Source organism: Elgaria multicarinata, chromosome 7 (genome assembly GCF_023053635.1).
Source record: "Elgaria multicarinata webbii isolate HBS135686 ecotype San Diego chromosome 7, rElgMul1.1.pri, whole genome shotgun sequence".
Lineage (NCBI taxonomy): Eukaryota > Metazoa > Chordata > Lepidosauria > Squamata > Anguidae > Elgaria > Elgaria multicarinata.
In genome coordinates this window covers 87,661,208-87,673,370 of record NC_086177.1, presented here as the reverse complement: position 1 = coordinate 87,673,370, position 12,163 = coordinate 87,661,208, and the positions used below count along the sequence as shown (strand labels likewise).

Sequence of the window (12,163 nt, the reverse complement as noted above, 5' to 3'; positions counted from 1 at the left end):
GGCTGCAATTTATGCCAGGGATTGAGGAGGAAATTCTGTCTCGGTACCAGCAAGAACACACACTGCTGGCAGGGAAATGTGCTAGCTGCGTTTGCTCCATGTTCATGCTGGGCACTGAGGAGAAGAGGCAGAGAAGGCTGGATTGTCAGCTGTGTGAGGGTGCCCATAGCCTTGCACAGGTAATAATATTTATTTGTTTGTTTGTTACCTGCCTCTCCCTCCGGATCGAGGCAGGGTACAACACAAATGCAAATGCCATAAAATACAGATTCAACCCAAGCGGTATCGACATCAACAGCCTTTGCCAGAGGGGCCTCTATCTAGGACCTGTACAAGATGGCAATGGGATCGAACCCACCGATTTTTGTTTCCCACTACCTCTTGGACATAAGGGCACAAAAGGACTGTGAATTCAGACAAGCTGCACTGTCCACACTACTACAATAACATCATTGGGCAAGACCTACCCACGACCGGTATGTGCACAAAGCTTGCTACTTACCCATATGTGTGATGCACAGAGACCACGATGGAGAAATGCAGGTTGCTTACCTGTAACTGTAGTTCTCTGAGTGGTCATCCGTGTATTCACACAACCCACCCACTGTCCCCGCTTCAGTGTCATTGCCTGTGTTTCTGAGACCGAAGTGTAGCTACATCTTTACTCTTCTTCTCAGTACTGAGGCCTATCCTCGGTCTCAAGGAACTGAGGAGATAGTTGGGAACCCCTTAGAGCAGTGGTTCTCAACGTTTTTTGCTCCATTCCCACCTTTCACCATTGTTCAGAATATAATTCCCCCTTCCCAAGATAGTCTAACTCAAAAGGTGCATTCCAAATAATATGCATATAATATTGAAAAGCTTTTATTTTTTCTCTGTTAATCCCATTTAAAGGGGCAACGCAAAGCATGGCCCGTTTTACATTCTCAGCTCCTATGCTTTGCGTTGCCCCTTTAAATGGGAAGCTTGAAACTTCTAGGATTGCGAGGGAGGGAGGGAAAAGAGAGCAAAGGACTGGCTTTTGCAGACAACATGACACTTTTCTGGGACATTTTTAATAACGTGTAGGAAGACATAATCTACAGGACATCATACTTTGCTGAATAGTAGTCCCAATTCCCTCCCTAGAACCCTAACATTCTCCCCTTGTTGAGAACCCATGCCTTAGAGCATGCGCGGTGGGATGGTGGGGGAGGGGTTCCTGCCTATCTGTGCAGGCGCAAAGCCCATATGTGTGAATGCACAGATGACTACTTTGAGAACTACAGTTACAGGTAAGTAACCTGCATATACCTCTTCTGCAAGCACAAACTGGAGGAAAAGGAAGCCTCTGCTCTAACCTATTGTCCTCTGTTATTTTATTTATTTTTTATTTATTTAAGGATTTTTATGCCGCCATTCAGCCAAAAAAGGCTCTCACGGCGGCTTACAAAAGTATTTCTTGACAGTCCCTGCCCACAGGCTTACAATCTAAAAGACATGACACAAAAGGAAAGGGGATTGGGAGGGAGGAGGAGGAGGGGGGAAAGGAAAGCAAACTCAGGCACTACAATCTTAGTTGGAAAGTGTTATATCACAGTGATTTTATATCCTATTGTGCTATCTCCATCAGAGTGTAAACTTTCCTTCTGATGCTTCCTTCTGATGCTTTGAGATTATGGAAAGTTCTGTACCCAGACTCTGAATGGCACAGATATCAGATAAGTAATTAGTGGCAGTTATCCATTGAATGGCTGTTTGTTCTCTCCTATCCTCTACTCTGCTGTTCCCTTTCTTGGTGCTTTGCAGAAGATCTGCCATCTCCAGTTAAAAGCATCAAGTAGCAGGTAATGGGAAAGACCTTTGCCTGAGTTCCTGGAGAGCTACTGCCAGTTAGTGTAGACAATATTGATGTTGACCCACCATAAGGCAGCTTCCTATGTGTTTGATTATTCTCTAGTACACCATACTAGGCAGATATTCTGTTTGACAGCAGTGTGAATTTGTATGGCATTCATTTTGATATCTGTAAGCAGTAGTTTCTCATTATTTCAGACAAAAGTATGCTCTCCTTTTCTTGATGTACTCAGCACTAATTTCCTGTCGCCATATATATAAGACTTAAGGTATACATTTTGCTCTTGCCTGCTCAGAACTGTAGGTGGAAAACAACTTTGGGTGTATGTATGGAAATCAGTAGCTTTAGAATTTTATTTATTGGAAAGGGCATTCTAGATGGGGATATTAAGCAAGTTTTCCAGCCCGCCCTATTCTTGTTTCCACTTACATTGTTGCTTTTTGTTGATACTGGCTTGGATCTGAAGAATGGTGAGCAAAAGCAGAAAATGTATTAATGCTCTTCTGCAGAATCTTGTGCAAGCTAGTGGAAAATGTCTCAGCGTGCTGTGTGACAGCTGAGGCCATGGGTTCATTTAAACCAGAGGTGGGCAACTTGTGGCCCTCCAGATTTTTTAGCCTACAGCTCCCATCATTCTTCACCATTAGCTACACTGGCTAGGGCGGATGTGAGTTGTACGCCAAAACATCTTGGAGGGCTGCAAGTTGCCCATCTCTGATTTAAATGGACATCTGAAATAGGAATTAAATGATCCAGTCAAACACCTGAATAATCAGCAAACTTTTAACTGTTTGAAATCCGCTAACAATACGTTTCCCTCTCACTTTAATAAGTGTGTCACCACTTTGTCCTTTGATTCCAGTTGCTATGTGCACACACTGTGTTTTAGCTGGAATAGGTTGACAGTGTAAAGTAACTGCTTGCTTATCTGATGGATGACTTTCACATAGCAGGCCTTGTGCTCCCCGACCTGCTGTTCACAGCAGTCCTGTCCCTCAATCAGAGGGGTTCCTAGTCCAGTCTATTGGCTGTGATGAAGGTTGTACTCTCTCTTCAGAGAGAAAGAACTTCTTCCCTCCTCTTGTTTCCCTCAGCGTCTCTTTTCCAACGGTCCTTCTCTTCATCTTCCATTTCCCTAGTAATTGTTGCCGTGACTCCCCCTCTTCCCAGCATCCAATTTCCTTGGCCCCTTTTATGTACTACCAATGACAGCTATTTATTCTGTGCCACAGCAGTAGCACAATGTTATACCAGGGATGCACAACTGTGGTGAATTAGGGGGCACATTGCCTACTTCAGCAAGATAATGGATTAGAGGAGAGAGAAGGGCTAGGAGCTAGTTGGCCTGTATGTATGGCTGGGTGGTTTGAGAACTGAAATTTGGCGGTTTGAGAACTAAAGGGTAATGAACAATCTGGGCATCTAGTAATAAATAACTCATTTCATTGAACTTCTTTATATGCTGTCATTGAATAACAAAGGTTATTTTTACATATACTACAAAAACTTTAAAACTGTATTTCCAAATAAGGGTTCAAATAATTCACAAAAACACAAATTAATACACAGACAATGAAAGCATCTCCATGTTAAGGGTTCAGTGGTTCATATACAAACATCACCAATTACAAAAAGTCAAGTAATGTGCCCATGAAATTTATCTTCAAATCTAAATTTAATTCAACTATTTTATTATGACAAGCTGTATACCAATAACAAACACTCACTGCACACACTTTTTCCAGTTCTTTCCCCGAAAGAACCATCAGCTGCCTATAAACCAAGAGCTTCTTAAAGCACCTCCTTGCCCCCACCCAAACTGTTCTTTTGCAGTTGCACCATTTTGGGGAAATGTTATTGAGATCTTGATTCCCATGATATATGTTCTACACAGTATAATAAAAAGACAGTCATGTCCTCTGATGATATTGACTTAATAATTGACAGAAATGCAACAGGTGGTTGAAGTAAATAAGGTGGAGGTTAGGTTGGTGAGACAGCTGTAACATGAATAAGTGTAGTAATGCAAGTCCTTTGAAAATGACAAAGGATATGAATATATGTGATGCTAATCTGTCTGTGTCATAAGAACACAAGAGGTATGCTGGATCGGACCAAGGGTCCATCTAGTCCAGCATTCTGTTTACACAGAGGCCAACCAGCTGCCCATGGGAAACCCACAAGCAGGACATGAGTACCCCTCCACCCAAGTTCCACAGCAACTGGTGTACATAAGCATACTGCCTCTGATACTGATGGTAGCATATAGCCATCAGGATTAGTATCCTTTGATAGCCTTATTCAAAGTGATGGCCATCGCTGCATCTTGTGAATTCAGTAGTTTAACTATGCACTGTGTAAAAAAGTACTTGCTTTTATCTGTCCTAAATTTCCTACTAATCAGCTTCATGGGATGACCTCAAGTTCTAGTATTATGAGAGGAGGAGAAAAAGTTTCACTATCCACTTTCTTCACCTGTCTCTTTTCTTTCATTTACAGAATCTCTGTGAAGAGCTTGTGAAGAATTTCGTTTGTGAACAAGATTGACCTGACCATGCATAACATGACTTAAGCCTGCTCCCCATCATGGCCTAAGTGTGCTGCTTCTCAATAGCAATTTTATCCATAAAATGATGAAGGTTTGATCCATTTTTGATGAATGTTTTAGCCATGAGTTTACATCGGCAAATGGGATCTGATAGGGACCTGCAATCTTCTGCCTCCTCTGTAAGCTTGCCATCAATTAAAAAGGCACCGAAGAAGAGGAGAATTTCACTGGGGTCTCTCTTTCGAAGAAAAAGGGATACAAAACGCAAATCCAGGGATATAAATGGAGGTGTAGATGGGATTGCGAGTATTGAAACTATACACTCAGAAATGTGTATAGACAAGAACTCTATTTTCTCTGCCTATATGTCTTCTGACAATGGAACAACCATCTGCGGTAAACAGAGCGGAGACTTTATGGAGTGTCCCTTGTGCCTTTTGCGGCACTCTAAGGAAAGGTTTCCTGAAATAATGACTTGTCACCATAGATCTTGTGTGGATTGCTTACGTCAGTATCTCCGGATAGAAATCTCTGAGAGCAGAGTTAATATCAGCTGTCCAGAGTGCTCTGAGCGATTTAATCCCCATGATATTCGATTAATATTAAATGATGACATCTTGATGGAAAAATATGAAGAATTTATGCTTAGACGATGGCTTGTTGCAGATCCTGATTGTAGGTGGTGTCCTGCTCCAGATTGTGGGTAAGTAGTAATCTTTTTTCCCCCTTTCCCCAATTCCCATATATTCTTATGAAACACATCAATAATTATCATTTTCCTGAAATGTATTATTCAGGCCTTACTTCTTTCCAGTTAAGTAAAATCTTCTCTAATGTAGTAACCATTTTTTATTTTAGCATTTCAAATTTTTGTTTCTTCCCAATACCACTCAATAAGTAGTAACTTGTCTTTCTAGACAAGCAACTAGAAAGTTAGTCTTTCTAGTCTAGCATCTAGTCTTTAAATATTAAATAAAACGAAGTGAAAGAACAGAGAGGTAGATTTGTTCCATAAAACGATCTTGCTTTATGCACCGGAACGTATGAAGGGGTGGCCTTACAATCAACTTTACATATTTTAAAGTTACTTGCCTGCCATATTTTTACTAGATTTCTGGTAGTTGGCAGAGGAGGCAAGGAAAGCTGCATTTCTCTGTTGTGTGTAGAGGATGGAGCTTCCCTCCTAGTTTCTGTGTTGTGTCCAGTGGTGTTTCAGAATGCCCCATCCTTTTTTGACAGCCCATTCACTCACCTGAATGGAATTCCTGATTGTTTATGTGTACGAGGATAGTACTTGTATACAAGGATGTTTTAATGTTTAACACTTTAGTTCTTTTAAAAAATGAATTTAGCAGTTTTCTAGATCTAAATTGTGAAGGTTAGTATAAACGATTCTTTAATTATACCTACTGACTGCCAGCAGGAAGGCAGTTTTAAAGATCATAAACCAATGTATTGTTGTTTGATGCCAGAATAATTTTCTCTAAATTTTAAATGCTTTGTTGAAATATTAAACACATTCTGATTGTCATCATTAAGGCCAAACAGGTTTACGACAACCTGTGTCGATTTCTCAGCTGTTTTTAATCTTCACCAAGATGGTTGCTTCAGATCACAACTATGTCACTTATGCATTTATGCTGCAGACTTGTATTATGAAGCCTGTTAAACTGAACACTTCACATTTTAAAAGCACACAGTAAGACCTGAAATGCCACCTTACCATATTAGCAAGTAGGAAGTGTGTGTAGTTGAAAATGGGTGGATTGTAAGGGAAAGTGTAGGGATATTATAAAGAAACTAACATGTGAAATCAGGTGGGCACAAACTGGACAAAAAAAATTCCAGAGTTCTGAAGAGCACAGAAGAAAATGAATTAGAACAAGAAGCTTAATTTTCAAAGATTACAAGAAATCCATAGATCAGAATACATGTTGGCTTGCTGGCATGTTATAGTTAAGCACTAATAATAATATTGTTGTCATGGAGTAAAATCAATGAACACTTTTTGTTCACAGAAGTCTCTCAGTTCAGTTATTCTCAGTGTCAGGCATAACCTCCTTGGGAGGCACAGACTAGGGTGACAGCAAATTCTTTCCTGGCCTCTCAGTCAGTGCGATACAAGACTGGAGATGGGTTATTGTGGTGGGTGGAGTGTCTTGCCTTTTTGTTAATTCATAGTACTGTGGATTTATTTAAGTGACTCCTTCTTTAATTTATAGGGCTATTTATGTGTATGCATGGGGTTTCATGTGGCTCTGATCATACCAGTTTCCTTTGACCTACTCAGTCCAGGACCAAAAATAATTGATAGTAGTTTAGTTGCCTATTTGTGTATTGTCTGGGTTAAGCTTTGTGAATGGCACATTTGTGGCAATGAAATAGTACTGACAATTGTAAATAATTTTAGTGCAGTTCTGGATGCAAACTGTTTACATTATTGTTGATGTATTTAGACTTAGCACTTTTTGTTTTTAATGTATGGAAAACCCTTTGAAAACAAGCTTTACTAGAGTGGAATTTCATTCAGCAAAAGGAAAGCAACTCCCTCACCAGTCCCAGTAACACATGAATAAAACCTGTAACCGAATAAGTAAACATGCATAGGATTGTTCAGTTAGAGATTTTATTCATGTGTTACTGGACTGGTGAGGGAGTTGCTTTCCTTTTGCTGAATGATATTCTCTCTTCTCTGAAGATCATAACTTTCCAGCAATCTTGTTAAAAACCCAAAAGATTGAGCTATGAGTGGCCAAGACATGCAGTGGTAGTCTGGGCTCTTTACAGTCTGCTCTTCTCCATTATACTCTGATGGATATTGCAATGATGAGTTGGTTCTGTATCTAAACTTTGAACTAGCATTGTATCTAAACTTTGAACCACATTGTATTAAATGATTGACAATGTTAGACTGCTAGACTGCAGTTCTCTAAAAGCAGCTTCAAGTGAAACAATTCCCTTGAGCTATAAAAAGTTGTGCCAAGTCTAAATACATCAACAATAATGTAAACAGTTTGCATCCAGAACTGTTGTTTTTAAATGGATGTTGTTGTTTTTATACTGTTATGTTTTTGATGGTTTAAAATCGTGTATACTTTTTAATGTTTACTGTTTTTAACTTTTGTAAACCAGAGAGCTTCGGCTATGGGGTGGTATGTAAATGTAATACATAAATAAAAGTTGTGGGTAATACATAAGCTCATGAGGCAATCTGTATAGGGAAGATTTGCCTAATTTTTGAAAAATGTTCTAAGTATGTGATATATGAACCCACTTTGAGGGAAAATAATGAACAAATCTGTTTCATACATTTTCCTTTAAATGTATTCTTGAAATCTAAAATATGTTTAGGTAGTTTCCATTTTCTTTTATTGCCTTTTTTGTTTTTGTTTTCTTGGAACAGAAGAATTTGGAATTTGAGGAAATCTTCCTTTACCTGGGTTGGTCAATATTTCCTTAAATTATGAGATAAAAAGCAGGATGCTTTGGCCCTGTGGTTCTGTATACATGAACCTCAGGCCGGTTAAGTGATGCTTAATGTTCCAGTTGGCTCAAGGAAAAACTACAGGAGCAAGCAAAGATGATGAGCCAGATAGCCTTTAAGGAACAAGCTAGCACATCCTTCCCCAATCTGTGTCCCTCCAGATGTTTTGGCCAACAACCTCTATCAGTCTTGATCATTGGCTATACTGACTCCGGCTGATGGGAGTTTTAGTTGAAAATTATCTGGCAGGACACAGGTTGTGGAAAAGCTGGGCTAGAGCTTGCTTAATCAACTGCACCAGTGGAAAGGCAAAAAAAAAATCATTTGAGGCTAGTCAGATGCCTGTTTCACACTTGTATTCACCACTTTGGGGAAGAACCTACATAGCATCCCTTGTCTACACTTAACTGTAAATCCTTTTTTGTTCAGTGAAGGAGGAATGGATTCCCTTGAGGGCAGGGAGGGGACACACACAGGAGACATAGTTAGCAAATGGTAAAACATTTACACTTTCATAGATTTCCTGGAAACAGATGTTTCATATGTGTTTGAAATATTTTAGAGCAGCTGTAGTACAGTAGCTCTATTTGTTATGGATTAGGGAAAGGGAAATGCTGTTAACAAAGTAGCAGAGTTGTTCCAAAAGTAATCAGTAGATCTCCTGGGTGTTCCCAGCACATCTCATTGGGAAATTCTTAATTTGTAATTTTTGACTCTTTAGTTCACTATATAGTTACAATGTCCATTTTGTGGGCTATAGTTTGAATTAATGCCATGCTAACTGCACAGAATCTCAGCCTAATTCTGTGGGTTGCTGTACCAGCATAGTTTTGAGTCGAAAGGTTTTTGTGCCAGCATGAAGGCATAACATGTGCCAGCACTGTGTGATAGCCCTAACCTCACTGGTGACTTGGTAATAACTGTTGGAACAATTTACACAGTTGCTTGGAGAATGACAGTCACAATCCTGGTGTGCATAATAGTCAGAAGTTTTCTTGGACGAAAAGAAAACTTGTACAAACCTGTATGAAGGGCTTTTATTGTGTGGGCTTCCTTGGCTGAGCTAGCTGTCTCTGGATTGATTTCCAAGGATCAGTTCGCTTTCCAGGGTTCGGCTGTACTAGTTGTGGCACAGCAAGCCACTTTATTTCTGCAGCCAAAGCAGGCTCTTAGAATAAAGCTTAAGTGTTGTGTCTTCTTAAAATGGCATGCCCTGGCTAATATACTTCAAACAACAAACCTGTTTACCTATCTTGGCTACTAATTGTTTTGTTACAGATTTGGCCTTTACTGAGTGATCTATAGTTCCAATATTTAGGAAACATTTTGCCTGCCAGTTAACTATCTATAGCTGATTAATAAACTTCAAACAAACCATGCACCAAAAATTGTTCTAAGGTTGTTTAAATTTTAGTTTTGTACCAAAATAGGTACAAATTATTTTAATTGTTGTTTTATACTTTGAATGGTTTTAATTTTTGTGAACCGCCCAGAGAGCTTCAGCTATTGGGCAGTATAAAAATGCAATAAATAAATAGAATAATTTTTTTTGTGTTAAAAAATATACATATTTTTTATCACATCAAATTATTACTTGAAATAAAATAAACAAAAACTTTTCTTATTATAAAGGAGAGCATTGCTTAAGTTTTCAAGATTTTAATAGTTTAACAGGAAATAGTATTTTCTAAACTTTTTTTGTTTTTAGATTCAAGTCCTAATAACTTAAAGGAGATCTCTCATCTAACTATCACGTTTCCTATTCAGATTTGAATAGGCTGTTCAAGTGACAGATATGCAGGCCTGGGGAGTTCTAGGTGTTAAGAAGCTAATATACCCATAACATCAGAGCATATTTACATACATTCTACAGTATTATTTTATATTAATATTGTCAACTGTCCCATTCATTTTTGGGCTCAAAGTGTTAACTTCTAAAAATTGCTATAAGATTAAAACAAATAAAAAGGCTTATCTTTCAAGTTAGGTGAAATTATCTTTAAATAAATTACTCCGGTCAAGGAAGCTCGTAGCCTTGGCTTTATATTTGACTCCTCACTCTCCTTTATTCCTCATATTGAGGCAGTAGCTAAATCTTGTCGTTTTTTCCTGTATAATATTGCCAGGATTCGATCATTTTTGTCTGTCTCTTCTGCCAAGACGCTTGTTCATGCGCTGGTTATTTCACGGTTGGACTACTGCAACCTTCTTCTCTCTGGCCTTCCTTCTTCTCACATCAGTCCGTTAGTTTCTGTTCACCACTCTGCCACAAAGATCATCTTCTTGGCTCCCCGCTCTGACCATGTTACTCCGCTTCTGAAATCTCTTCATTGGCTTCCAATTCACTTCAGAATCCAATATAAACTTCTCCTGTTAACCTTCAAAGCTTTTCACGGTCTAGCTCCTTCCTATCTCTCCTCTCTCATCTCACACTATTGCCCCGCTCATGCTCTTCGCTCCTCTGATGCCATGTTTCTCGCCTGCCCAAGGGCCTCTACTTCCCTTGCTCGGCTTCGTCCATTTTCTTCTGCTGCCCCTTACACCTGGAACTCTCTTCCAGAACATTTGAGAACTACAAGTTCAATCGCAGCTTTTAAAGCTCAACTAAAAACTTTTCTTTTTCCTAAAGCTTTTAAAACTTGATGTTGTGCGGACTTTATACTGTTAGTTTTACCCTACCCTGTGCCTGTTGGCATTCTCTTCCCCTCCTTATTGTTTTACTATGATTTTATTAGATTGTAAGCCTATGCGGCAGGGCCTTGCTATTTACTGTTTTACTCTGTACAGCACCATGTACATTGATGGTGCTATATAAATAAATAAATAATAATAATAATAATAATAATAATAACAACTTTGAGGAAATAACTGGTTAATAATTACTCAAAATTTACTACATAAACATAAGCAAAAAAATCTTTCAAGACAGCTATATATCAAGTCCTTTGATGTCAATGCCTTATTCAATATTATTTTGAGAAGTAAAAACTTCAAATACACTTCCATCCTTGGATAGTAAAAAATAAAGTTTTACATTTCACCACTCCTTAGCTAAACCTTTGCCATGCCCATTAAATCTACCATTCTTTATTCTACAAATAATCTCTAGTCCTTGAACAATGGGCTTCAACTCAACATTCTCTCTTTAGAAATCATGCAAAATGCCTTGCCAATTAGTTTTCACAATATTCATTGAGAACCTGCTTGAGTCTTCCCTTTAATACACTTACTGCCTTCTATATCCCCAAATTCTTAATTCTGTATCATTAAACATTTGGCATTTGCATTTCATAACAAGAATTCTTGTATTGCTTTCAGAGAGGTGATTTAGCAATTTCTCAATAGCCTTCCCAGCAATTCTAATAATGCAAATCAGCTATTTTCTAACAGTTTCTGTCAAAGAACATCTGGTAGTATATGGGGGGGGGAGCCTATTAAGTAGCGAAGAATTATTTTCTCTAACATTTCAGCCACACTACATGTATTTCTTTTGAGAATCAAAGGAAAATGTGCCTATCTCTATGGCCAGTGATGGTTTAACTCTGTATTTTTATAGTCTAAGGCTTGATATCTTCAACTTCAGAAGATCACTTTTAAGAATGCAAGAAGACTAACATGTCGGGCCCAAATGTTGTATGCCTCTGTACACTAATTCTGCAAGCAAAGTCTGTATTTTTGTACACCAGAAATGTCAAAATCCTGTTATTCTGTTGAATATAGCTTCCTTTTTACAAAAGGCGTGCTAGCATTACTACTATTTGACTAAACATTCATGCGGAAAATCTGGGATTAACAGTTTAACTTCATAGTAAAACTCTTTTTGTATTATAAGAGAGTGTGTTACTTCTATAATACTGATTTTCAGTAACATCTGTACTCTATCTGTTTGATATATGTCCCACTTCTGATAGTTCTGTACTTAAAATTGTCATCAGTTTAACAGAAATCTCACAATATTTGACTATAAGCCCATCTACAGCCCAGGATTTTACCTGTGGTGAGATTGAGAATAAACCTTGGGCTTCCACATTCCCTCATGCATTCCCCACCATGGAAGAAGGTAAAGAGTGCACCAGAGTGATGCACAACCTCTGAGACCCAGAGAGAAAGAGACTGCATTTTTAATAGGCTCTCCTGTTTCAGTAATTAACTTGCCCTTATGATGAGGAGGGAACTTGTGAAAAAATTGTCTGCTTCTGATCAATTAAATCAATATTAGAACATTATCAGATTTTACAAATATGTGTACACTTTTTTAAAAAACTATTATATTTTCTAACAATTACTTGTATTC

At 38.5% G+C, this 12,163-nt stretch overlaps 1 protein-coding gene across 4 annotated transcripts in view; it reads left to right on the top strand.

The window, feature by feature from the left end:
* The window catches only part of RNF19A (ring finger protein 19A, RBR E3 ubiquitin protein ligase), a 67,735-nt gene that overhangs the window by 38,659 nt on the left and 16,913 nt on the right, over positions 1-12,163 (top strand). For all 4 annotated transcript variants that reach the window (XM_063130994.1, XM_063130992.1, XM_063130993.1 and 1 more), the window contains one exon: positions 4,337-5,088. In XM_063130994.1, coding sequence (XP_062987064.1) covers positions 4,493-5,088 — 596 coding nt within the window. In that variant the 5' untranslated portion in view covers positions 4,337-4,492. The remainder of the gene's footprint in view (positions 1-4,336; positions 5,089-12,163) is intronic.